The sequence below is a fragment of the Lagenorhynchus albirostris genome, chromosome 2 (assembly GCF_949774975.1).
Source record: "Lagenorhynchus albirostris chromosome 2, mLagAlb1.1, whole genome shotgun sequence".
NCBI classification, from domain to species: Eukaryota; Metazoa; Chordata; class Mammalia; order Artiodactyla; family Delphinidae; genus Lagenorhynchus; species Lagenorhynchus albirostris.
The window spans coordinates 85,548,202-85,575,768 of NC_083096.1; the positions used below are offsets into that span (position 1 = coordinate 85,548,202).

At 40.5% G+C, this 27,567-nt stretch overlaps 1 protein-coding gene, 1 long non-coding RNA gene and 1 pseudogene across 4 annotated transcripts in view; 1 reads left to right on the forward strand and 2 right to left on the reverse strand.

The window, feature by feature from the left end:
- LOC132514490 (uncharacterized) overlaps positions 1-9,717 on the reverse strand; it is an 18,005-nt gene extending 8,288 nt beyond the window's left edge. Inside the window, exons 1-2 of the long non-coding RNA XR_009538826.1 lie at positions 9,652-9,717; positions 8,286-8,359 (exon numbers count right to left, since the gene is read on the reverse strand). This is a non-coding gene — a long non-coding RNA (uncharacterized LOC132514490). The remainder of the gene's footprint in view (positions 1-8,285; positions 8,360-9,651) is intronic.
- LOC132516442 (tigger transposable element-derived protein 1-like) lies at positions 4,072-5,965 on the reverse strand (annotated as a pseudogene).
- AMPD1 (adenosine monophosphate deaminase 1) lies at positions 7,198-27,528 on the forward strand. 3 transcript variants are annotated; one of them, XM_060139266.1, is made up of 16 exons: positions 7,256-7,318; positions 8,600-8,611; positions 11,944-12,124; positions 13,445-13,610; positions 16,830-16,995; positions 19,536-19,755; positions 20,217-20,346; positions 21,375-21,569; positions 22,155-22,286; positions 23,047-23,210; positions 24,578-24,704; positions 24,892-25,055; positions 25,737-25,857; positions 26,512-26,685; positions 26,878-26,988; positions 27,349-27,528. In XM_060139266.1, exons 1-16 carry the CDS (start codon positions 7,297-7,299, stop codon positions 27,505-27,507), a joined length of 2,244 nt encoding a protein of 747 aa, XP_059995249.1. In that variant the 5' UTR covers positions 7,256-7,296; the 3' UTR covers positions 27,508-27,528. The 3 variants fall into 3 exon arrangements, with proteins under 3 accessions (XP_059995247.1, XP_059995249.1, XP_059995250.1); XM_060139264.1 differs by lacking the exon at positions 8,600-8,611 and having other exon boundaries at positions 7,198-7,318; XM_060139267.1 differs by lacking the exons at positions 7,256-7,318; positions 8,600-8,611; positions 16,830-16,995 and having other exon boundaries at positions 11,984-13,610.
- The last annotated feature ends 39 nt before the right edge of the window (positions 27,529-27,567 follow it).

Consider the following 27,567-nt stretch of genomic DNA (forward strand, 5'->3'; position numbering starts at 1 on the left):
ACTTGTCCCATTTAACTTCTGGACATTTTTCCTTAAGGGCTGTAGATGACAATAGGACCAGAATATGTTTTGTTTTGCTTTAAATTCAGTTTTTTAATGACAAAAATAATACTTGTTCATGGTAGAAAATGCAAACAAGAAAAAAGAAAAAAGTAAAATATTGCCATCATTCCACTGCCCAGACAGAACGCTGGTATAAGTTGTCCAGGCTGTTTTCATCGTCTATATTGATACATAAATTAAATGCCTTTCTTTTTTTTAAATGAAAACAAGATTATACTATGTATATACATCCTTGTAAAATGCTTTTTCACTTAATAAAAATCTTTGAATGTTTTCCAGGTTAATATATATTCATCTACTCATCATATTAATGACTGAATGGTATTTTATATTATGGTTGTACCGTACTTTAATCAATCTTCTATTGCAGTTGTTCCTACTTTTAAAAACATTTATTTGGCTGTTTTGAGTCTTTGTTGCAGCGCGCGGGCTCTTCATTGCGGCACTCGGGCTTCTCTCTACCTGTGGCGTGCAGGCTCCAGAGCTCGTGGGCTCAGTAGTTGCAACGCTCAGGCTTAGTTGCCCCGCTACATGTGGGATTTTAGTTCCCCGACCAGGGATCAAACCCACGTCCTCTGCATTGGAAGGTGGATTCTTAACCACTGGACCACCAGGGAAGTCCCTGTTCCTACTTTTTGACTCTTATAAGTTTGGCTACAATTAACATTATTGAAACATATCTTTGAGCACTTGTATAATTTTCTTAAGATAAAGTCATAAATATTAAATTGTTTTATCTATGGATAAGCATATTTTTAAAGGTTTTTGATAAATATTTTGCCAAATTTCCTTCCAGAAAGGCTAAAATCTTACACTTTCACCGACCACATGAGTGTTTGTTTCCCCATATATTAAACATTGAGTATTATCAAGAAACTGGTTCTTTTTTATAATCAAATTCACTTCAAATTGTGTGGGAAAACAAAAATAAACTGTAAATTAAAAAAAAAATGGAGTGTTACAATATATGCAGTTTTAGAAACGCTTCACAGTATATTCAATCATATTTTCTTACCTGTATCAGGTGGAATTCCCCAAAAGACAGCAATTTCTTAAGATCTTTTCATTTTTAATTTGATGGTAAAGCCTTGAAATTTGTCCTGCACTTTTCCCCACTACTTACACCTACCAACATTTGTCTGGACATTTCTACCTGCTAACAACTTTATAATCCTTAATTTACTTACTCGGTGAATCAGGAATATTAAAACTTATACAGGCCTTGACTACCCCGAACACTACCCCCACATCTCAGAGTGTCTCTGTCTGCATTCTTCTCCCCTCCTCCACTCCAGACTCAGCGATAAAGCACCTCTCCTCTCTTCCAGGTTCTTCCTCCACCTGGGTCTTGCTTCCACCTCCTCACATGTCCTCCAAGACTGGAAACTTGTTCTGACCTGTAGTTTCCACTCTCTTTATATGTTTACTTTCCTCCATCTACTTGTTTCTGCCCCTAGAATTCTATAAATCTGCTCCTTTGACCCTAGTTCCCTCTAGTTATCATTCTATTTTTTCTCCTTCCACTCTCTGCCAACATCATTAGGAAAGAAGAGTCTCCACCTTCCTCAGTTCCCATCCACTTTTCAACTCACAACCATCAAGCCTCCTCTACTCTCATGGCTCCTCTAAAGCTTCTCAAACAGGGGCTTCCCTGGCAGTCCAGTGGTTAAGACTCCATGCTTCCATTGCAAGGGGTGTGGGTTCAATCCCTGGTCAGGAAACTAAGATGCCACGTGGTGTGGCAAAAATAAATCAATAAATACAGAGGTGGGAGAAGAGGCCCTTGAACAGCTTCCAGTTTCCACACCTTTTCATCTGCAACCTTGAAGCCATGCTCAGTACCCCCCTCACCATCCCACAGTCAATGATTGACCATGATGAGGGTATAGAGTTGGATCAATTCTGCTCAGTCCTGAATTCCTATAATGGCAGTCTTTTGGGGGAGCTCCCCATTGGCCTGGCCAAGACTTTTTCAGACTACAATCTGAGGCTCTTCAGTCCCAACCATACTGAACTAATTGCAGTTCCACAGGTGGGTCATGAATTCTTGAAAAGAGTGCATTTATGAAAGAGGGTTTGGACTGTAAAATGGGTGGGTATATAAAAAATGTTTGAGGGGGAATGTTTGAGGGGGATACTTCATGGTCTTATCAGTGGGATAAGACCATGAAGTAGCGAGGATGATCCCATAGGTTCGAGGAAATTTGTTTTCTCTGTAGTGCTCTATAGTGATAGGGAAATTTATTCAAGAAGTTCGGCCATTTGTATGGATAAAGTCTTTCATGATCCAGTAGAGACTTGTGTGAGGTATCTAAAAATCTATACTACTAATCTAAACAGTTCTGAGAAGTGATCTACTCCTGTCCTCCCTTATAGGATTGGCTGAAAACCATCTCTCATTACTAGAAATAACCTTGTCTTGTTTTCTTCATAACACCCATTACTACCTGAAATTATTGTGTATTGCCCATTAGAATATAAGCAGAGGCCTTGTCTCTCTTGTTCACTAAATGGCATTGCTCAGGACAGTGTCTGGTTAGGTTTTCAAAAGTTGAGGCCACACAACTAGTAAGAGGAGGAAACAGAATTAGAACCGAGGTCTAGTTCACCTTAACCACGTAAACTTGGTCTTCTTAAGTGCCCAAGAAATATTTGTTGAAACAATGAATGAAGAGCTAGTGAATGTTTTGAACTGAGAATATAATGATCAAAGTTGTGTTTCAAGAAGAGTTAGCCTGGCAGTATTTTGCAATATGGATTGGTGACAGGGAAAATAATTAGAATCTATTGCAATCATCTGAATTTGAAATAACTCATGACTTATCAGTTAGAATTACATTGGTTGCTAGTAGCTAAAAAACCCAGACTAATCAGTGGATAAAACAAATTTATTTTCTCATATATTAAGAAGTCTGGAGGTGGGCAGTCCAGCGCTACTGTGGTGGCTTCAGGATACCATCAGGAACCCAGGCCCTTTCTTTCTGCTCAGGCATTCTTCACATGTGGCTTTTGTCCTGCTTGTCACTTGTGTTACAACGATTGTTGATCTGCACTCAACCTACCCAGATATTTTCTTATTCCAGGCAGGAATAAGAAGAAGGGCAAAAGGCAAAACATATGCCAGCTGAGTTGGCCTCTTTTAAAAGAGCTTTTCCAGACATCCCGCCCAGCAATTCTGCTTCTATCCCATTGGGCAGACTGTGTCACATGGCCACTCTCACTGCAAAGAGTCTAGCAAATATAGTTTTTTGGCTGAGCACATCGGTTAACACTTGTCAACATTAGTTAACTTTTGTTAACAAGAAAAAAGAAAATGATTTTTGAATAGACAACTAGGGTATCTGTCACAAATAGAATGGGAAAAGTGGAGGGTAACATATAAAGGTTAAGAGTCATTTGAAGGAGAAGCTGATTTGGGGGGGAGATGTTTGGTTTGTATATATCAATTTGTAGATACCATTGGGAAATCCAGATGGAAATGTCACAAAAAAGAGTTCAAAAGGAACAAAAAATATTTTGGTTGAGAAACAACTTTGTAATGTGTTTCTAAGATTGTTGATTGAAAGGAGAGGATGGCCATTAAGCTAAGCCGTAAAATGTTCTCGTTTTGCAGACAAAGAGGCTTGTCCCAACTTTCAGTAGAAAATAGTAGTTAAAAGACCGTTCAGTCCATGCCCACAATTCTGTTCCAAATCTGAAGTTCCACACTGATGCTACTATCTTTAATATATGCTGTTACAGTTCATAAATTCTGCTGAGTCTAGCTAAGTACTTTATTTACCTAACAGTAATTATCACAGACAGGTGTACCTTGGAGATATTGCAGGTTCGGTTCCAGACCACCACAAGATAGTATCACATAAAGCAAGTCCCACAACCTTTTTTGTTTCCCAGTGCATATAAAAGTTATGTTTACATTATCCTATGGTCTATTAAGTGTGCAGTAGCATTATATCTAAATAACAATGTACATATCTTAATTTTAAAATACTTTATTGTTAAAAAATGCTAACCATCATCTGAGCCTTCAGAGAGTCTTAATCTTCTTGCTGGTGGAGGGTCTTGCCTCGATGTTGATGGCTGCTGACAGATCAGGGTGGTGGTTGCTGAAGGCTGGGATGGCTGTGGCAATTTCTTAAAATAAGACAACAGTGAAGTTTGCTGCCTCAATTGACTCTTCTTTTCATGAACGATTTCTCTGTAGCATGCACTGCTGTTTGATAGCATTTTACCCACAGTAGGACTTCTTTCAAAATTGGAGTCAATCCTCTCAACTAATTTTATATAATATTCTAAATCTTTTGCTGTCATTTCAACAACCTTCACAAAATTTTCACCAGCAGTAGATTCCAGCTCAAGAAATCACCTTCTGGGAATTCCCCGGTGGTCCAGTGGTTAGGACTCGGCACTTTCACTGCCAGGGCCCGGGTTTGATCCCTGGTCGGGAAACTAAGATTCCGCAAGCTGTGTGGAGTGGCCAAAAAAAGAAAGAAAGAAAATAGAAACCACCTTCTTTGCTCATCCATAAGAAGAAACTCATCCATTCAAGTTGTATCATGAGATTATTCAGTCACATCTTTAGGCTGCACTTCTAATTCTAGTTCTCTTGCTATTTCCACCACATCTGCAGTTACTTCCTCCACTGAAGTCTTGAACCCCTCAAAGTCATCCATGAGAGTTGGAATCAACTTCTTCCAACTCCTGTTAATGTTGATATTTTGACCTCTTCCCATGAATCACGCATGTTCTTAATGGCATCTAGAATGGTGAATACTTTCCAGAAAGTTTTCGATTTACTTCGCCCAGATCCATCAGAGGAATCACTATCTATGGCAACTGTAGCCTTAAGAAATTTATTTCTTAAAGAATAAGACTTGAAAGTCAAAATTACTCCTTGATCCTTGGGCTGCAGAATGGATATTGTATTAGCAGGCATGAAAATGACATAAATCTTGTTGTACATCTCTATCAGACCTCTTGGGTGACCAGGTGCTTTGTCAATTGAGCAATAATATTTTGAAAAGAATTTTTTTTTTCTGAGTGGTAGGTCTCAATAGAGGGCTTAAAATATTCAGTAAATCATGTTGAAACAGATGTGCTGTCATCCAAGCTTTGTTTTTCCATTTATAGAGCACAGGCAGAGTAGATTTAGCTTAATTCTTAAGGGCCTTAGGATTTTTAGAATGCTAAATGAGCATTGGTTTCAACTTCAAGTCACCAGCTGAATTAACCCCTAAGAAGAGAGTCAGCCTGTCCTTTGAATCTTTGAAGCCAGGCATTGACTTCTCCTCTCTAGCTATGAAAGCCCTAAATGGCACCTTCTTCCAATGTAAGGATGCTTCATCTACATTGAAAATCCATTGTTTAGTGGAGCCGCCTTCATTCATTACTTACATACATCATCTGGATAACTTGCTGCAGCTTCTTCATCAGCACTTGCTGCTTCACCTTGCACTTTTACATTATGGAGATGGCTTCTTTCCTTAACCCTCATGAACCAGCCTCTGCTAGCTCCAAACTTTTCTTCTGCAGCTTCCTCATCAATCTCAGCCTCTGTAGAATTGAAGAGAGTTAGGGCCTTGCTCTGGATTAGGCTTTGGCTTGAAGGAATGTTGTGGCTGGTTTGATCTTCTCTCCAAACCACTGAAACTTTCTCCATATCATCAATGAAACTGATTTTCTTTCTCATCAATCATTCGTGTGTTCGCTGGAGAAGCACCTTTAATTTCCTTCAAGAACTTTTCCTTTGTATTCACAGTTTGGCTGTTTGGTGCAAGAGGCCTGGCTTTTGGCTTATCTTGGCTTTCAACATGCCTTCTTCACGATGCTTAATCATTGCTAGTTTTTGATTTAAAGTGAAAGACATGAGACTCTTCCTTTCACTCGGACACTTTGAGGCCATTGTAGGGTTATTCAATGGCCTAATTTCAATATAACTGTGTCTCAGAGAATAGGGTGGCCCAAGGAGAAGTGGGGAGACAGGAACCAGTCAGTGGAGCAGTTAGAACACATACAACATTTATCGATTAAGTTCACTGTTTTATATGGGCATGCTTCGTGGTGCCCCAAAACAATTATAATGGTAACATCAAAGATCACAGATCACAAATCACCATAACAAATATAATAATAATGAAAAAGTTTGAAATATTGTGAGAATTACCAAAATGTGACAGAGACACAGTGTAAGCAAATGCTGTTGGAAAAACGGTGACAGTAGACTTGCTCCTTGCAGGGTTGCCACGAACCTTCAATTTGTAAAAAACACAATATCTGCAAAGTGTGTTAAAGTTAAGCACAATAAAATCGAGGTCTTCCTGTATTTTGCTGTAACCAGGACTCTGTGTTATTGTGCAAGGAGCATGAGATCTTGGTCCAGAGAGACTTGGCTTTGCATTAACAATCAGAATGACTTTGGGTAAGGCACGTCTCTCCCCAGGGCCCCAGTTTTCTAATTTGGGAAGCAAGGATAAGGTGCTCCTTGCCTTATAGCATTGTAAGCAGGATCAAATAGATAATATTTGGAAAGTGCTTTGTGTACTATAAAATGTTATGCATGAGAAATATATTCTTTTTGTAACAATATATAGAGTAAGGGTCCCTGAGCACTCTAGATGGCAGTTGTGCTTCCACAAGATTTGAAGTAAATTTATGACTTAATTCATTAAATAACTTCTGTCAGGTGAATTTCTGCCAAGTCAGGAATATTTCTTAAGGGGTGTGTGTGTGTGTGTGTGTGTGTGTGTGTGTGTGTGTGTGTTGAGAGTTTGATGAATGTACCAGCATATTCCCCGACCACAGAAAGCTGTTCTCAGGACTGAAATCCTGAGGACCTTGACTTTCCAGAAGCCTGGACGATTTCATTGTGTTTCGCTAGGGTGGAAAATAGTCATCAGTGGTCCAGTCATACAAGAAAACTACACTTGAAGAGAATCCAATCCACAGGAAGATTTAGAGAGTACTGAAATGCAATTTCTGGCCTACCACAGATATCTTGTCTAAAATCCCAGGGTAAACACTGAAGGCTTCACCTGTTTTTCACAGTCAATGCCTAAAGCTATAAATAGGTCTAAAGCTCATCTGTCTCTTTTAGCAGAGAAGGGTCAAATTACAGGGGCAAAGCAAAATAATAAAATGAATATCAGCGTGTTTTATACTGTCAGTCAGTCATCCCCACAGTCTCCTGTCTCTTCCTTTCTACTGTGCTATCCTAGAATCAAGGATCCCAGCACAATGCCTCTGTTGAAACTTCCAGGTAGGTGTGCAAAAGTGTTTGTAGAGTTCACTGCTTTTAATATGCAATCAATCCTTTAACTATCATGTCAGCTCGGGAATCCTTTATTTAAGGTTCATAGTATTTTTAACAATACATTTCAGGAAAAGACAAGACAAGGTTTCCAAGGGGATTTTGGTTTTTAGTTTTAGGAGGGAGGTAATCTTCTAAAACTGTATCATGTAGTAGCATCCTTGATGATCCCAGTAGAAAACTGTGTAAGATATGTATTATCTACTCTGCTAGTCTAAACAAAACCTGTGCTGCCACACTTGGGAGAAGGGTCCTATAAAATGTCTTTAGCTATACCATTAGCTGAAAATCATGAGAATAATGGCAATATTAATATTAATCTGTGTATTCTGATGGTTCACAATCCAGGTTTGTACACAGAGTAATTTTCAAAATAATAATTTGTCTTTTTCATTATAAAAGTAATACATTTCATGTGAAATAAAAAGAGACATTTCACTGAAAAATAAGAGTAATAAACACTCATTTAGAGAAACTGAGAAATTTAGAAAAGTAGTTATAAAAAAAAAAAAACCACAATCCTCATCATCCAAAGATAACTTTTAACATGTTAGTGTTTTTCTTTCAAACTATTTTCTTTGAAAATTTAAAGAATTTCTTTTAAAAAACCACAGTTGAGATTATATTATACATGTGACTTTGTATCCTGCCCTTTTTCTGGCTTCACATTATAACTTAATCAGTTACCATGGCACTCCAAACTCTTCCTAAACATCATTTTAAACGGCTGTATAATATTCCAATTTTCTTAACCAATCCCTTAAGTTCCTTATGATTTTTTTAAGTATAAATGTGCTCTGACAATAATATTTGTACCTAAAGCTTTTTCCATGTTTAAGGATTATTTCAGTAGAATAGATTCTCAGAAATGGCTGTTTGGTAGGTGTTGTTTACCAAATAATCTGTTTTCACTTACCTGCAATCAGCATTGTATGAGAGTTTCCATCCCTCTTGATCAGGTTTTTAAAAATCACATTTTACAAAGAGTACCTTTTTAAAATTATAAACATAAATTTAAAGAGACAAATTAGAAAGGAAAAGAAAACGAAGAACTATATAATAACTATATTCCCTGGGTTTTCTATTGGCAGCAAATTGTAGAAAAATGGAAGAATGAGCTTTAATAACACATTCCACCACACCCCTTTCTTACCAACCTACCTATTTCTATTCCAAAGCATTGATTAGTAGCCACATATATTTTATCTTGTTCTATTTTATTTCATACAGCTGAAGAAAAACGTGAGTATTTTGGGCTATTTTTCCTGCCATTTGCCAAAGTATCAATTTCTAAAAGATACTATTCTTTAATTCAGAAGCATGCGTATTTTTCAGCAGTGTTTATTAATGATACCATTAAAAGCCAACAATGATTTGTAATGACCATAGATCTCCCATAGCATAGCAAATGCACTCATGCATTTTCCTGCCTCCAAAAATCCCTTTTTTAAAGAGACCTCAGAGGACATTCATCTGATATTCTGACATAAAATAATCTTCTCATTTAGACATTAGTTAAGGGGATCTACTGAGTCCTGCCCTAGTAAACCCTCCTCCAATGCAAAAAATTCCATGGTGAATTTTTGTGACCAGATAAAGTGAAACCCATTTTCGATAAAATTGTAATTTTTTATGTATGTTCCCCTCCATCTCAAATCAGACTTGTCCTTTGACGGACTGATAGTACTCATGGTGCCTCTGAGTTCCTCTATGAGATGCCATGTGGCAGATGAAAGATCTACAACCTGTCTTTCCTACACATTAATAAAGCACTGCTGAGAAATAAGCATGTTTTTCTGGGTCTGTTGGGTGAAGAAGCAAGCATGATATTTCTTTTCTCAAGAGTTTTGCACTTCCTATGTTAATAATAATAATCCCCAACTTTGCATAGTACTGTGTAGTTTTTAAAGTATTTCTTGTTCAATCTTTACAACAATTCTCTGAAGTTGACATTATTATTATTAATATTCCTCTTTTATGATGATGAACACTGAGGCTCCTAGTGACTATATGGCTTTACCAAGGCCACCCAGCTGTCACAGACACTTTTTCTCACTCCTAGTCCAGTGTTCTTTCTGCTTCACCACTCTACTTCTTGTTTCTATTCTCTTATCTATTCTCTGTCTAAATGTGGATGTCCTAACCTCAAGACATTGCCACTCAGATGCTCCATTATCTCAAACATGCTCAAAAAAGAACTCAGCAATTATCTATACAAACCTCAGGGAGTCATCTGTACTTTACTCCATGAATTAGGTTGTCACCAAATCTTATCTACTCACCTTTTGAAATGTCAGTTTCACTCTTTCCTCTCCCTAATCACCACCACTCCCTGAAGTATTTTTGAAAGGCAAAGCTCTTGAATTAGGAATCAAATTTCAGCTGTGGTTACATGAAGCCAAAACAACTGGTTGATTCAGTGGAAGGAATTATCAACCATATAATTTTTGGTGATAATGTAAGCTACTTCTTGAGAGTAGAGTTTCTACTTTTCAACTGTCTATAGTGACTTAGGGAGATACAACCTAGAAAAAACAATGTTTAAAAACATGAAACAAATAGATGTGTGCAGTCCCACATAATGGATGCTTGTTTTGGAAGAGCCAGATCTCAAGCAAGTAAGATTTGGTTCCTGGGACTCCATTTCCATACTTTCCTTCCTGAGACCTCCAAGAGCATTGCCACAGACCCATCATGACAAGCCACTTGCATAGTCATCTTCATTCTCCTCCTCCTCATCATCAGAGCCCACTGGCCTATTTCCATTTGCTCCCCATGGTACATGAAGCCTCTTCTAATTTCTGCTTGTCATTCATCCTTTAGGTGCATGTGCTTGCCTGTGATGCTCAGGGAGGAATGATACTATTTCTGGGGAACAGTTGGCTGTGGGGTGGGGAGGCATTCTCAGGTCATCAAATGTATCTACTTAGTGTTTTGTTCGTTCTTTCATGGATCTTGGTGCTTGCCAAAAAACTAGGGATAGCATCCAAAGATGCCTGTCAGTTTCAGGAAGTGCTTGAGCTCAATGAGACAAATAGATGCATGAAGTTCAGCCAACATATTGGGCTTCTCTGTTACTCTTCTGTGACAAGCCAGGTTTGAAAACTGGCTGACCTGACTGTTAGCGTTGGTGAAGTTATGAGTCAATTACTCTCATTTCCAATGTATGCTTCAGCCTATACTAAGCCATACCATTTATCGTTTCCTTAATAACCCAAACCTAACCCCAAATACCAAATATCAGTCTGAGCAATGCTACCAAATTATGTCATTCAGTATAATCTGGTGTTTTATTTTCCTTTAAAAAATTGCTCTCAAAAAGCATTTTCACATACAGTATCTCGATGTCACAACAGCCTTGTGAGTGAAGTTTGTAGGTATTAGTATTCCCACTTTATACATAAGGAAACTGAAACAGGAGAAGGTGAAGGAGTTGGTAAGTACGGAACAGTATTTGACTACAGTACACTTACCTAAATTGTAATTGAAAATGTGTCATTTTGGAGACTTGTATAGACATTGAAGGGGCAGCAGGAGTGAGGGGATCTATCTCTCTGCATGCAGTTTGCTTTGTCATCACATGAAGAATGTTTGTCTCCTGCTGTTGCTCCGAATATCCAGCTGTTTGTCATTCTCATTATTTGCTACCTGCTCTTTTCTGGAAATACCAAGAGACTTTTAGAAGTATTGGAGGTTATAACTACTCAGATGGAAACAGCTGGGTGTCTGGAAAACACAATAGAACTTAACAGAAAAGCAGTTATTTGATGGCCACCACCACCCTCTATGATAAAACTGGTTGTCTTGTATCCTAAGGATCTTGGGGTTGTTCATTGCCAGGCTAAAGGTCATCCTTCCACCCATTTTAAGAATGGAAAAATTAAGGCAAGTATAAGTAAAATGGGCTGTCCAAAGGTCACTCATTATGGAAGGCCACATATCCACAAGAAATGGGACTCCCAACACTAGGCAGTAAATATTAGCGATTCCCCTCCTGCCCCCAACACCAGCACATCACCAAGTCATCAGGATTTGAAAAAAATGAGGTTGTGATGTGTGACAGAAACACAATATCTGTCTTATGAGGAAGAAAGGCCCTGAAGTACACATTTATTTCTCAGAACTATTTAGATCACTTATTCTGTTCAGGAAGAAGAACGCCAAGGACCAACAATCCTATCCACATCTTTAAAACCGTCAGAAAAATTCCACCAACCTGATAGGAAGGACTATGCTGCATGGTTACTATGAAATCAAACTTAGCCCCACCAGAAACAGGTGGTCCTGGGTTAAGTGCTAGTCCTGCAAGAGCCCAATCCCATCTTTAGGACCCTCTAAAGTGTGCTGTAAGAATCTGACCCGTGATTCTGAGAATGGATTTCCAAGCTACCCACACAGAAACCCACTAAAGAGAGAATAGGCATGAAGCGCCGCCATGTTTCTGGCACACTGGGCGGAGAGCAGGGAGCCATGTACCCAGGGCAGTCCTTAGCACTGTGCCTGACGTGCAGCAGAAACTCTCGGATGACTTCTGAGAAAGTGCTTGAACACTCACACGTGAAAATGCCTTTTAGGTATTGATGATGCAACACGGAGCTTTGCTGAAAAGGTGTTTGCCTCTGAAGTCAAAGATGAGGGAGGCCATCATGAGATCTCCCCTTTTGATGTGGATGAGAGCTGTCCAATTTTGCACGATGAGATGCGCAAACACCTATTCCAGCTGGAGGCTCTGTCCACCCCCACAGGAGGCAGGAGGTAAGTGGTGTAAGTGGAATGTTTATTATGTTGGGACACAAGGAAGGGGAAATGTCAGGGCAGATGGTTCACTCTGAATGGTGATTCAACTTGGAGGAAAAACTCTGTCCGAGTTAAACCCACACCCTCCCCCCAAACACACACACTGAATACACTAGGGCGAAGCAACGAGGACCAAAAAAGAAGAAAACAGTGGCCTGCCTACCTTCATCCAATCTGCCTTTGGTTGAAGCATTCCTGTTCACCCAAGCAAGAGGACATGATCTACCACGTGATTGTTCCAAACCAAAGTGGCTGATGGCTGCTGAGCACACGCTCAATTTCCACACCATATAGAAACTGGAACTCAAGGGCCTCATCTTTGGACTCTGTACTTAGTCAGCCTTAGTGTCGTGCTGCCTGATAGGAATCCTGCCCTTCAGCCAGTCTGACCTCCTCCAGGCCTCAGGGATACAGCTCTCCGTTTCTGCCCTCAGGCGCTGCCCATCCTATGCCTGTGATGTGTAACTACTACTGCCTCCCCTGAACAGATCCCTCTCCACAAAGTCTCTTTATTTTCCCTTCTTTGAACTACTCTAGTACGCACTACCTGTCACTATGTGCCACAGTTTAGTTCTCAAACCTGTTATTGACCACTTACTTGGACCCCCCCTCCTCAAAACACTCCCCTCCCCCAACCAGCTTCATGGGGAGGTCATTCTGCAGTCCTTCCCTTGGTTTTATTTCTTTAAGGAAATAACAGCAATCCACCTTCTTTGGCATCCCCCATAGGACCTAACACAGGGCATGGGTCAAAGTAGAAACGGAATAAATACATGTTGATTTGAGGAAGTAATGTTGATTAAGCAACTTACAAGTTCCAGGTAGTGTGCTAAGCATTTTATAAACATTAAATCTCACAGAAATCCTGAATGGTAGACATCATTACACCACTTTTTTAGAGAGAGAGACAGAAGCTCACAGAATTTAAGGGACACGCACCAAATGACACAGGTACTAACTGACATAGCCTGTGCTTACTGCAGCACCCAGACTTCCTGTTCTGCTGGGAGTGGGCCTCCTGTGCAGGACAGTGTCATGCTGAGAGTCTTCTAGTACATTCCCTAAGACCCACTCTTCCAAGGTATACGAGGATGAAGGGAACACTCTAACATGATACCCCTTTCCATAAGGTTGGATCCTGTTTCTGACACCCAGCCCACATTAAATTTTCACTCTTTTTCCTCAAAATGAAATTGTATAGTGGAACATCAACTTATCACAATGAAACTCGCAATGAAGATAAAGTTAACTCTTTTTATTTTTCAATTTGAAACCGAGAAAAAAGCGTTCCTTTGGACAGAAGACCATTAGTTTGTCCATTCCACAAAGTGAAACATCTTCCACCAAATTGTCCCATGTTGATGAATACATTTCTTCGTCTCCCACCTACGAGACCGTGCCTGATTTTCAGAGAGTGCAGATCACAGGCGATTATTCCTCTGGGGTGAGTTGCTTCTTGCCCCTCACATGTAGCTGCTAGAAAGATACTCAGCTTGATTGTTTCAGCTTCTTTCCTTCCTCCCCTTCCTTTTGAAGAAGGTGTTAGCTCACCTGTCCTTTGCTATACTTCATTATCACATTTCAATACCAATATGCTACAACTTTTAAAAAAAATTTATTGATGATTGATATACAATGTTGTGTTAACTTCTACTGTACAGCAAAGTGATTCAGTTTTACATATATATATATTCTTTTTTATATTCTTTTCCACTATGGTTTATCACAGGATACTGAATATAGCTCCCTGTGCTATACAGTAGGACCTTGTTGTTTACGATATGCTATGACATATTTCTGTTTTGCTTTTATCATCTCACATAATTTCTCCTCCTTTATCTCATTTGCTCGCACATGCGAATACGCAGTAGAATGTGATGTGTGTGTTACAGAATACAGTGGACAGATTCTGGCAAAAGAACCAAAGAGAGTAGCAACTGAACTAGTCTCACTGAGGGCATCATAAAGCAGGAAAGGGAGCCTCAGGGAGGCCCGGGGGGCAGAGTGGAGAGGGGATCTTGGGGAAAGATGGACCCAGAGCAGACCTAGAATGGAGAGAAGGGCTGCAGGTAGCATTAACCAATCAAAGAAAACAGATCAGGAGAAAGAGAGAGAAAAGAGGAAAGAAGAGGGGAGAGAAAAGAAGATGAGAGAGGACTTCGCTGGCAGCGCAGTGATTAAGAGTCTGCCTGCCAATGCAGGGGTCATGGGTTCGATTCCTAGTCCGGGAAGATCCCACATGCCCTGGAGCAACTAAGCCCGTGCGCCACAACTACTGAGCCTGCGCTCTAGAGCCTGCAAGCCACAACTACTGAGCCCACGTGCCACAACAACTGAGGCCCGCGTGCCTAGAGCCTGTGCTCCGCAACAAAGAGAAGCTACTGCAATGAGAAGCCCATGCACCACAACGAAGAGTAGCCCCTGCTTGCCACAACTAGAGAAAGCCCGTGCGCAGCAACGAAGACCCAATGCAGCCAAAAGTAAATAAATAAATAAATTTATTTTTTAAAAAAAGAAGAAGAAGTAGATGAGAGAGAGGTCAGAACATTCTAATGCAGCTGCTGTTTTTCGACCAACTCTCCTTTCCAATTTCATAGCAGATGCTTACACAGTAGATTATTGCTTGGAACAGATTCTGGTATGCCACAGGGATAGTAAACTCAAGTTGCAAACAACTTGACCTGCTTGTCCTATCCAGAACAGCTGGTCAATAAATAAATCTCTGCCACATGGACTTGCAAAATCAGCATCATATTGGTGAAATTGCTGTTTAGCCATTGGTCTATGCTCCAAATATAGTTTTAATGACTGGTCCTAAACCCTCTTCTCATGTAACTGACCCACTTAGGGTCAGTCCCAAGATATTTAAAAATGACAGAGCAATGAAATGGACACTATTCTTGTTTATTCGTTTTCTGCATGGTAACGTGTGCTCTACAAATGGCAGGGATTTTAGATGCTAAATAACTGAAATGAAATGTTTAATAGCAACGTGGAAAACAAAGTTTGGAGAAGGCCAGAGTTCAAAAAAACCACAAATATTAAGTGACAAACTTGATCCCTATGTGCTTGGTGGAAATGAAAACAGGAATAAAAAGAAAGAAGATGAGAGGAAGGACAAGGCTCACAGAAGTCAGGGATTAGCTTCTCCTCCTATAAAAGCTGGAGGGCACCTGAAATCTTGGTCTGGAGTCTTTTTTTTTTCTTTCTTTCTTTTTTCTTTTTTTTAACATCTTTATTGGAGTATAATTTCTTTGAAGAACCAAGTATGTGGCTACACCGGGTAGCTGAAGGTGGCTGAGCTTCTGAGCTACACTCCACCTAGTTGTGGCCTGTACCTGAATCAGTCTTTGCCTTTATAACTGAACAGAGAAGTAAAGGGGGAATTAGGGCTAAGTTCCCAAGGCCATTCATCCCAGATAAACAACAAATTCATTGTAATCAGTCCTTATTGAGCACATACTCTGTGCCAGGCACTGTGTGCTAAGTGCTGAGGACGAGAAGGTGGATAAGATCCAGCTCTTGTCCTCAAGGAGCTTTAGATGGCTGGCCCATTAGGTAGCAAAGGAACAAGCGTGCTATTGGAAGCAGACCCCCAGACCTAGCACCTGTGCCAGACTCTCTTGGTCAAGGTCAGCAAGTCATTAAAAAGAGTTCAACTGTTTAAGATTAATATCTGGACTTCAAACCATTGGGAACAAGCTTACATTGGTCCCAGAAAGTCTTTGGGTTCTGATGATGAGCATGCAATGATTTAGAGTTATAACTGTGGGCATGTCAAGCCCAGCCAGGAGATGGGGATGGGGTCAGGGAAATAGGCCAGTTTTTTTTTTTTTGCGGTTCGCGGGCCTCTCACTGCCGTGGCCTCTCCCGCTGCGGAGCACAGGCTCCGGTCGCGCAGGCTCAGCGGCCGTGGCTCACGGGCCCAGCCGCTCCGCGGCATGTGGGATCTTCCCGGACCAGGGCACGAACCCACGTCCCCTGCATCGGCAGGCGGACTCTCAACAACTGCGCCACCAGGGAAGCCCAAAAATAGGCCAGTTTTAGGAAATTTCCAGCAGTTCTAAGAAAATTTTACTCTATAATCTCTGTTTTTAGTCCCAGATAAAATTCTGTTCAAAACCATCCCAAAGAATGACTTCTCATAGGATGATATTCTGATCCGTCTCTAGCTACAGAAAGCAGTGCATGGGTGACAGGGTTTGAGGGAAGTGTGACACTTTATTCCTTCCCCAATTTTTCCCACACTGACCAGCATGTGATCTGAGTTCTCAAATTACACCAACATTGTCTTTCAGTTGAGATGTTGTCTTCAGAAGCCCATACTTAAAATGTTCTTTTGTTACCTGGAGAAAGTATTGTCCATGTTAGAATGGGTCCTTCTAATCATATTTGTTAGATAATCACTGCTATCTAGCAAAAAACAAAAACAAATATGGGACTGTAAGGAAAGACTCATAGGACAGACACATTTTGGCAGGAATGGAAGAGCGATTAAAACTTCAGGGCCTGCTCCTTGAGGGAGACCCAGGGCCCAAGTTGAGTGAGAAGTAGGAGCGGCTCAGCAGGGGCTGTGACACCCAGGAGAGCTGGGAGGTGCCAATGACAAGCTTTCCCCACTTCTCCAGTTTTCACAGGAGCTACTCTGAAATTTTCTTGGTAGGTTACGGTTGAAGATTTCGAAATGGTTTGCAAAGGTCTTTATCGGGCATTGTGTATACGGGAGAAGTATATGCAGAAGTCATTTCAGAGGTTTCCAAAAACCCCTTCCCAGTACTTGAGGAACATTGAGGGTGAGGCTTCGGTAGCAAATGAGAGCTTCTATCCAGGTAAGTAATTTTCTTATATAATGTCTGGAATATAGCTTTAGGTTTAACTACTAACTGTTAAAAGTGCCCCATGATTATAAGTAACCCAGTTTTAAGATATCATAGTCATCTTTGGCTCCGTTCTCTCTCCCGCCCAAGTGCCCAATCACTTGATTCAGTCTGTACAATATCTCTCAGAACCTCCTCTCTTCACCATTCCTCAAGCTCTAATTTAGGTGCATATTTCTCTTTGGCCAGATCATTGCAATAGCTTCCTGACTACTCTGTTAAATTCTAATCTCACTTCCTTTCAGTTCATCCTCACTTTGGTACCAGTTATTATAAAACAGATCTGAGCACATCCTTCTCCTGATAAAAACCTTTAACTACTTCCCCTACAAAGTCCAGTCTTGAGCCTGGCATTCAAGGCCTACCACCATCTAGCCTTCTAACTATGTTTTTATTTATCTGTTATTTATTTATTTTTGGACTTGCACACTCAATCTATTTATAAACTTACCTCCTTTACTCCACCTTTGAACTCTTTGTCCTGGTTGGAAGCATATCCTGTTGTCCATTTAGTTCAGCACATTCCTGCCCCTGTACTGTTGCCATGCCATTCCCTGTGCTGCATTGCCCTTCCTTTCACTTTTTTACTATATGTCCAAATGTCCAGATCCGGTCTCATCCTTCAAGGTGCAGCCCAACCATTATAATTTCCTTCCTTCCTCTGACCTCTGTATAAAAGTAAACTACAGGTTTTGACTTTCCATAGCACTTTATTTACATATCTCATTTTTACTTTCTTTCTTATATAGTACATATTTTAAAACAATCAGATTTTAATAATTTCTATTGTATAACTGTATCATAATTTATTTAATCAATTCCTATATTTAGGCGTTTAGATTTCTGACTTTTAATAGTTTATCTCCAGGGCTTCCCTGGTAGCGCAGTGGTTGAGAGTCCGCCTGCCGATGCGGGGGACACGGGTTCGTGCCCCGGTCCGGGAAGATCCCACATGCCGCGGAGTGGCTGGGCCCGTGAGCCATGGCCGCTGGGCCTACGCGTTTGGAGCCTGTGCTCCGCAATGGGAGAGGCCACGCAGTGAGAGGCCTGTGTACCGCAAAAAAAAAAAAAGTTTATTTCCAACAAGGTTACAATAAACATCTTTATTAAGACATCTTTGTACAATTGCTCTATATCTTTAGGATTAGACTTCTAGAATTGAAATTCAGGGGAGGCAGCTATTTAAGGTTTTTGAACTATCAAACTGTTATGTTGTTAAAAATTTCCAGTTCTAGAGCTTCTTCTCTTTAATTCCTTTTAATATTAAAATCATAGTAAACACGTTCCAGTTTGGTAACTCATAACATTGGTTTGTTCATCTTCTATAGTATTGACATTTAGGATGACTTGCCTTTGTTTCTCCTAAATTATACTTTATCTCTCTAGTATATTTAAGAGTAGGGACTCGAAAGTTTATATTTGACATAGCAATGTACCGTCTCACTTCTTTCGTGTTCCTTATCTCAGTTTTGGATAGAAAATGTGCCAACATTTTCTTTTTCTTTTTTTTTTTTTTTGGTCATCAAAATTTATACAGCAGGTTCTTTTTTTTTTTAATATATATATATGTTTCTTAGTAAATTTATTTATTTATTTATGGCTGCGTTGGGTCTTCGCTGCCGCGCGTGGGCTTTCTCTAGCTGCGGCGAGCGGAGGCTCCTCTTCCTTGTGGTGCGCGGGCTTCTCACTGTGGTGGCTTCACTTTGTTGCGGAGCACGGGCTCTAGGCACGCGGGCTTCAGTAGCTGTGGTACGCGGGCTCAGTAGTTGTGGCTCGCGGGCTCTAGGGCACAGGCTCAGCAGTTGCGGTGCCCAGGCTTAGTTGCTCCGCGGCATGTGGGATCCTCCCGGACCGGGGCTCGAACCTATGTTCCCTCTATTGGCAGGCGGATTCTTAACCACTGCGCCACCAGGGAAGCCCTATACAGCAGATTCTTATTAGTTAACCATTTAATACATATTAGTGTATATATGTCAATCCCAATCTCCCAATTCATCACACCACCCCCCTAAAACCTAAAACTGCTCAAAAAAATTGTCTATTAAAAAATAACCACTCTAAATTAAGACTGATAGAGAAGCTTGGTTTAAATAAGGAAAAGGCCCAAACTCTACATTTTAACAGTAGTTTTACTTTTATTTCTACGCAGTTATCTCAAATGTTAATAAAATGCTCTTAACAGGAAGACTTTAACAACTTTAATAAATAATGAAAATGGTTTGTAAGTCGTATTGCAATTATATAAACAGCAATTCTGAAGAACTTGAAAATCATTCTTACACTAGATAAAATGTTATAGTTATTTTATACTACTAATTTAGTCATCTTTGGGAAATAATGTAAAAATAAACTTTAGCTTAGCTCTGGATAATTACAACTTATGACGTACAGAATTCCATACAAATGAGATCTTACAGTATTTAACTTTGGTTATTTTTATGTGGTCATTCATTCTATGTGCTGATATATTATTGTGTGTTTTATTGAAAAAGTCTTTACCCCTCCCATGAAGAAGAGAGAAGACCCTTTCCGAACAGATAACCTCCCGGAAAACCTCGGTTATCACCTCAAAATGAAGGACGGTGTGGTTTACATTTATCCTAATGAAGAAGCAGCCAGCAAAGAGGAGCCTAAGCCACTTCCTTACCCAAATCTGGACACCTTCTTAGATGATATGAATTTTTTACTTGCTTTAATTGCTCGAGGACCCGTGTAAGTGTTAAGACCTAAACTACTGCTACTATTACTACTACTAACAGTAAGACTACGTATTAATTAATTGCTTACAAGGTTCAAACACTATGTTAAAACCTTCATGTGCATTGTTTCTTTTTCTCCTCACAATCGTTCTATGAGGTGGGTATTTTTATAACTCCCGATTTACACGCTGAGACTTTGACGAGTTAAGTGATTTGCCCAAAGTCACACAGGTGGCTGAGACAGGCTTTGAGCCCCAATCCTTCCTCATTATTATTTATGTACAATTTTGATGAAAAGATTAAGTCCTTGGAGCCCAACACTTTTCAAGTTAGATTAATGCAGAGTAAGCCAGTTCCATTTGGAAACAAACATAATAGTTTTCTACAGGTTATAAGGGTCCTGATGGTTTTGAAATTGTGACTGTTTTCCTTAGATGTCTGGAATTTTTTACAATCATGATTTAATTTTCACAGTAAGACCTATACCCACCGGCGCCTGAAGTTCCTCTCCTCCAAGTTCCAGGTCCATCAGATGCTCAATGAGATGGATGAGTTGAAGGAGCTGAAGAGCAACCCCCACCGGGATTTTTACAACTGCAGGAAGGTAAACATATTCGGTGCTCAGGGGTCATTCCTGGACAAAAACATTAATCCACTTATTTCTTGAACAGGACAAGAAAGATACTGATTTTCTGATTCATGTAAGATTTCTGCAGGTTCAGTAGAACTTCATGAAAGGAGATAGATGATGTCTAAAAGATTAAAATGCCTTTTCTGCTGTTTTCTGCATAGAAAGGTTTATCACATTATTGCCATAAAAATTATAGTTATCATCAACAACAAAAATAATAAAAACGAATAGAACCTCAAAAACCACTATTCTAGGATTTGACAGGTCTTCACTCTAGTCCTCCTTCTTCTACTTCCTGACTGTAAGACATTGGGGAGGAAATGATTAAATATTTCTGAGTTTCAGTTTCCTCATTTGTAAAACTGGGAAATATATCTGCTCAATCTAGCTCATAAGAGGATTGTGAATAGCAAATGGAAAACTAATCAACTAGAAACACTTCCAAGATGTGTTCTGACCACTTAAATGATTGCAAGGAAGTGGGAGTAGGAAATATATGAGCAGAGGTTTGGGACCAATCCCTGGCTCAGCCACCTGTATAACCTTGGGCAAATTACTTAATCTATCAAAACTTCCGCTTATAAAATTGTACTCATAAAAATACCAACTCATAAGTGCCATCGCTGTGCCATGGCTTCATCATTTCAACCTTTCTCCCTTTGGGGCTGAAAGCTGTAGCAGCTGCTTCACTTCCAGCTGTGTCTCATGGGTGGAGAATTGTCCCCAAGACTTTTGTGTGGATCAAATGTAGGAAGTAAATTTGATGCACAGATATCCAGGAGAAGCAGGCAATATTACTGTATCCAGCCTAAACTTTCACATCCTCACAAGGGCACAAAAAGGTGCTACGGGTTCATTCTTTGCTCGGCCACCTCCACCAGCTGCCAGGTCACACCCCTATCATATACTCCTTTCTCCCATCACAGTGGGATTGGCAGGCACCACAGAGAAGCATAACTCAAGCTGATTGTTGGTTTTTCTTTGTCTGAATGTACACACAGGTTGATACCCATATCCATGCAGCCGCTTGCATGAACCAGAAACATCTACTGCGCTTTATTAAGAAATCTTACCAAGTTGATGCTGACAGAGTGGTCTATAGCACCAAGGAGAAAAATCTGACCCTAAAGGAACTTTTTGCTAAATTAAAAATGCATCCCTACGACCTGACTGTTGATTCTCTGGATGTTCATGCTGTAGGTTGAAAAGATAATGTCAGTTTCATCTAATTCTCAGAACCCCACACGCCTTTCCCCTACAAACTCTCCCTTCTCAGAGCCCGCTAAACTATGTGGGCTTACCATGCTAACTGAAAGAACCCATGGACAACTTTGAGGTTCTCTCATTGTCAGCTGTATTGGATTCCATTCTTGGAGCCCAAGCCCTTCTCCTGTTTTGTTTTTTGTTTTTTTAAATAAATTTATTTTATTTATTTTATTCTTGGCTGTGTTGGGTCTTTGTTGCTGGGCATGGGCTTTCTCTAGTTGTGGTGAGCTAGGTCTGCTCTTCATTGTGGTGCGCATGCTTCTCATTGTGGTGGCTTCTCTTGTTGTGGAGACGGGCTCTAGGCATGGGCTTTAGTAGTTGCAGCACGCGGGCTCAGTAGTTGTGGCTCGTGGGCTCTAGAGCACAGGCTCAGTAGTTGTGGCGCACTGGCTTAGTTGCTCTGCGCCAAGCCCTTCTCCTGTTACCAGGCCACTGTTCCTTGTGGCCATTCCCTAACTCTCTGTGTTCAGGCAGCTCTGATAAAGATATACTTGTGCTCCTGTTTCCTGATGCAGGGACGTCAGACTTTCCAGCGTTTTGATAAGTTCAATGACAAATACAATCCTGTAGGAGCAAGTGAGCTACGGGACCTCTACCTGAAGACAGACAATTACATTAATGGGGAATATTTTGCCACTATCATCAAGGTGAGGAGAAATCAACCAGATCTATGGTACCTGGCCTGGTTCTTGAGGAGGGGGAAGAAGAGAGGGAGGGAAGGAAGGAGAAAAGAGGGAAGGAAGGAAGGAGGGAAGAAGAAAGGGAGGGAGGGAAGAAGGAGAGAGGGAAAAAAGGAAAGAGAAAAGAGGGAAGGAAGGAAGGAAAGGAGGGAGGGAGGGAGGGTGCTATCCCTGGGGTCAGGCAATACACAAATAAATAATTTGTGATAATTTCTTCTGAAACATTCACTGTAATGATTTTCAAAGACCTTGATTCCTAGGACAGAGACCCTAAGGGTGTGGATTTGGGATTAAGGACCTGGCTCTTCCAGGCTTTTGGAGTTGTAAGTTCAGGAAGAATTAGGATCAGAATCCATCCTGATCTTCATGACACCTGAACATTAGGAGGCAGGAATGACAGGTGCAGTTGGGAGATGTGTGTTTGGGGAGATAGGGGGCATATGAAAAGCTGAATTTCTTTTGCAGCAGTGCCTTGGGATTTCATCATCTTTAGTCTGACTCTTTTTCTCTCTAGACTCCATTACATCCTATCAGTCTTTTAGCCCGACTAGCTCCCCCTCACCTCTCAGGCTCCTTACTTCTTAACCTTGATAGTTTTCCTCTGACTGCCTTTCACATTTCCTCTGTTCTTCTTAGTACCCATCTCCTCTCCCTAGACCCCACAGGTTTAGACCCCTGAGGGACCCGTGGGAATTCCTGGCTTTGGACTCCTCTCTTGGCTTTGCAGGAGGTAGGTGCAGACTTGGTGGACGCCAAGTACCAGCACACTGAGCCCCGCCTGTCTATCTACGGCCGCAGTCCTGATGAGTGGAGCAAACTCTCCACCTGGTTCGTCCGAAACCACATCTACTGCCCCAACATGACATGGATGATCCAGGTCCCCAGGATCTAGTATGTACCCACCCACTGGAAACCCTGAAGCCTGCCTTCCTCCCACCTGCCTCACCTCCTCCACACCAACAAGGAATGTGCAGCACATCTGGACAGAAATAAGCTTTGTTAAACAGCAGTCAGTACTGGGGCCCGGGTGCCTGGTTTTATCCCTTCTGGGTTTAGCACTCTTGATGACAGACAGGAGTTAAGAAGATCATTTCAGTTCAGTTTTCTAACCAGGTTTTTTGGTTTTGTTTTGTAAAACAGGGGACTTTATGCAGATCACAAAATAACTTCTTGAGAATGATTAAGACTTAAGATAAGAACTATATACATTTTACTATACATTTTCTTTCTCTTGGTCTTCCTCTCTGTGTCCAGTTCACTCTTTCCCATGCGCATCTGTACTGGGGTGTACCTTTCTTGTATCAGAACCTCTACCACTGTCTGTCGATTGTCTCATCTACAAGTGCTCAAGTTCTCCATGATTAATGATTATTTATCAATGGTATTATCACCTGCTAATTACTCATTGCCCTCAGGGATGTTCATATCATTGATCTTTTATCTAACTTAAGTGTTTATATATTGTCTAGCCACCTACCTCCATGCTGTGTGTGCCCTGTGACAACGCAAGAGTTTTATCCTGTCTCTTTAGCCAAAAATAAAAGTAGCTTTTTGACTGGAGTAAAACATCCTGTCTAATATCATTAAGGAAGAGATATTAAAGCATTAGAGTGTGGTGGTTAGAAGCATGGGCCCTGGCTCTGGACTGGCTATGCTTGAATCCTGGCTCTACCACTTACTAGCTGTGTGACCTTGGCAAGTTACATGACCTCTCTGTGCCTTAGTTTCATCATCTTTAAAATGGGTTCATAATGGTACCTAATTTATTGTGTTTTATGAGGATTAAATTAGCTAATACTTCTGGCCACTTAAAAGAGTGGATGGCATATATTGGGTGCTATATAAGAATTTGTTAGATTGCCCCCTGGCCACAGCATATCATAGGTGTTCTTGATGACTGTTTCACGCTCACGATACCACACGTGTAAAAATCATTGAATCTTTCATGACAGAGTTCCCATACTCTTCATTTTCTATCTGGACTTAGCTGTGAACGTTTAGTTTTCTTACCACAGAGGATTTGTAGAAGATATAGGGGCATGTGGTCCAGCAAGAAATTTATACCTCCTATGCCAAACCCAAACTGAATCCTTCTTTATGGGTAACCAAGAAGAATGTACCAGAGTGGACCTAGGATGGAGACACTAGGTCTTCTCCTGAACATGGCATTTAGTCCTTTGCTTGCCTTTGGTCCTTTGCTTTGAACTATTAGTCCAAAAAATCTTCTCCTCCTAAATTCTCTTCATTCCTGCCTCTAGTGATGTGTTCCGATCTAAGAATTTCCTTCCACACTTCGGAAAGATGCTGGAGAATATTTTCATGCCAGTGTTTGAGGCCACCATCAACCCCCAGGCTCACCCAGACCTCAGTGTCTTCCTCAAGCATGTAAGCATGGCCCTGAAAGCCTTCCTACGGCTGCACATGAACCAGCCCGCCTACCTAACCATGATTAATTCTTGATGCTTATCTCTGACATTTGGTCCTTGCCTTTGGAAGCAGAAAGTTTGTCTGAGAGCCGGGAGGGACCCTGCCTTCAGACTGAACCCATTACGTGGCTCACTCTTCCTGACAGATTACTGGCTTCGACAGTGTGGATGATGAGTCCAAACACAGCGGCCACATGTTCTCCTCCAAGAGCCCTAAGCCCCAGGAGTGGACCATGGAAAAGAATCCATCTTACACTTACTATGCCTACTATATGTACGCAAACATCACGGTGCTCAACAGCCTGAGAAAGTAAGTAGATGAGAACTGGAGCTAGAAGGAGAATCTATTTCGCACACCTCTTTCCTCATACATTGGCACCCTAGGTGGTTGAGGGCCTACGCTGCTGGGATGCTGCCAGCTGGCCCAGAGCAGAAATTTCTTTCCCTTGTCTTTTTCTTCATTTTCTTTATTTATTTAGGGGCAGGAATGGACAGTTTGGAGCCTTCAGTAACTTTCACAGTTCCTTTTCTTTGGAAGTTTAGGAATTTACACTAATCACTGTGCAATTTACTATAAAATTCCATACATTTTACCTTTCTTGATATATCTGGGTAAGGAATAAATAGAGGACTATCATAATGGGGTTTTCTGGAAATGTTTCCCCGCTGAAGTGTGAGTAGGAGAAACAACGACATGGTGATATTGGTAAAAGTTGGGTGGAAACTGAAGATGTTTCTGTTCAGGTAATCAAAACTTTCCTCCATACCCTCATATCCTATGTTGTCTCTTTTTTCAAAAAGCCTGTGTTTGGGAAGAATTAAGATTATGATTTGGAATTGTCAGTTTTGCTGAATACTTTGGATACCCCACTCCCTTTCAGAGTGTTCTGGTGTTTCCTACCAGATTTTCTTATAAATCACTCTATGCCCAGCATCGTTGCCAGGTCCCAGTCAGTCACCTGTGATTGCTATAGTAGCTCCGTTTCCCTAGGGAACGAGGCATGAATACGTTTCTGTTCCGACCTCACTGTGGGGAAGCTGGAGCTCTCACCCATCTCATGACAGCATTCATGACAGCAGATAATATCTCTCATGGCCTGAATTTAAAAAAGGTGAGTTGGAAGCTCTCTTCTCAATATTAACTTTTATACTGGAGCTAGAGGAACAGCATTTTTTTCCCTTATCATTCTGTCACAAGTCATTATCAACACTGGAATCAAATTAAAGTAGAGCAAAAAAGATTTTTGAGATTATTTAGTGCATCTCATTTTACAGAGGCCCGGAGAAGTAAAGGAAGTTGCTCAAGATTACCTAGATAGTTGGTGACAGGGAGGAGTTAATGCAGATCGCCTGACTTGCATTTTAGAACTCTGACAAGGGATAAATCAGAGGCAGCTTGGCTTACCTGAAACTGGTTTTCACCAGATTTCATGTTATAGCATGTTTTAAAATGCCTCTGGTGTGAGTCAGAACTTTCTTGTAGGGAAAAAAAATGTTTCAAGGTGAAGTCTTTTGCCTAACTAACTAGACAATTAAAACACAAACAGCTGGGTTTGACTCAATGCTTCTGAAAATTGATCCCAAATAAATTTCTTCTAAATAGTATTTACATTTAAAAGCTATTATTCTTCTTTACAAGGGGATTTAAAGAATAGGTGATAATTTTGTTGAAAGGTAAAACTTGAGGTAACCAGGAAGTTTTAACTTTTCTAGTTTGTATCCCTTTCTCAACATTAAAAAAATTTTTTTTCACTCTTCCTTTACAGAGTCCTGTGTTACAGTATTTGTTTTTCTTAGCCCAGATTCCCATCGCTATGTCGCCATTAAGTAACAACAGCTTATTTCTAGAATATGCCAAAAATCCGTTTTTAGATTTCTTCCAGAAAGGGCTAATGATCTCACTGTCTACAGATGACCCGATGCAATTCCACTTCACCAAGGTACACATATGGAATTTTGAGTAATACAAGTATATTTTTGCTGAAATGTTGTTTACCACCCAGAATTTTAAAGTCAAATCAAGATATTTCATTATTCTTTTTGTGCAGGATGTGGGTTATTTCTTTTAATGCATTCCTTTTTCTTCCTTTCTTCCTTTTTTTTTTTGGCCTCATTTAAATAAATAACCCAAGGAGCCCCTAATGGAAGAATATGCCATCGCTGCACAAGTCTTCAAGCTGAGTACCTGTGATATGTGTGAAGTGGCAAGAAACAGTGTTCTGCAATGTGGAATTTCTCATGAGGTAGACCTGCCCTTGACTGGCTCTCCTTCTGAGTTTAGAATTTGGCAACTTGAATATTGAAAAATTAGTTGGGGAAGCATGTTGAAAAATTATTTCACAAATCATGTGCAATTACTATGGACAGGGACTAGAAAAAATTATTCTGTCTCTCTGGCCATGCTTTTGGGCAAGGGAACTAAAATATAATTGATTTCTCAGCAGACCGTGCACATTGAGGTACTGGATGAGTGCTTTTAATGGTTTATTGTTTTCCTCTTGCCCGTAGCTAACATAAGGAAGGAATCTTGGTGGAGGATGTAATTATTGTCTATATCAGGGTAAAAAGAGACAACAATCATTCTGTTTCCTTTTCTCTTATAGGAGAAAGTAAAGTTTCTGGGTGACAATTACCTTGAAGAAGGTCCTACTGGAAATGATATCCGAAAGACAAATGTGGCCCAAATCCGCATGGCCTATCGCTACGAAACCTGGTGTTATGAACTTAATTTAATTGCTGAAGGCATTAAATCAGGAGAATAAAACAAATAAACCAAATAATAATATGGGTGAGATTTTCATTGTAGAGTGTGAATAACAATA

Coding starts and splice junctions, on each gene's coding strand:
- AMPD1 (XM_060139264.1), top strand. CDS start 7,198: ATGAATATCAGCGTGTTTTATACTGTCAGTCAGTCATCCCCACAGTCT. Junction 7,319..11,943: donor GCCTCTGTTGAAACTTCCAG/GTAGGTGTGCAA, acceptor AATGCCTTTTAG/GTATTGATGATGCAACACGG. Junction 20,347..21,374: donor ATTTTTACAACTGCAGGAAG/GTAAACATATTC, acceptor ATGTACACACAG/GTTGATACCCATATCCATGC.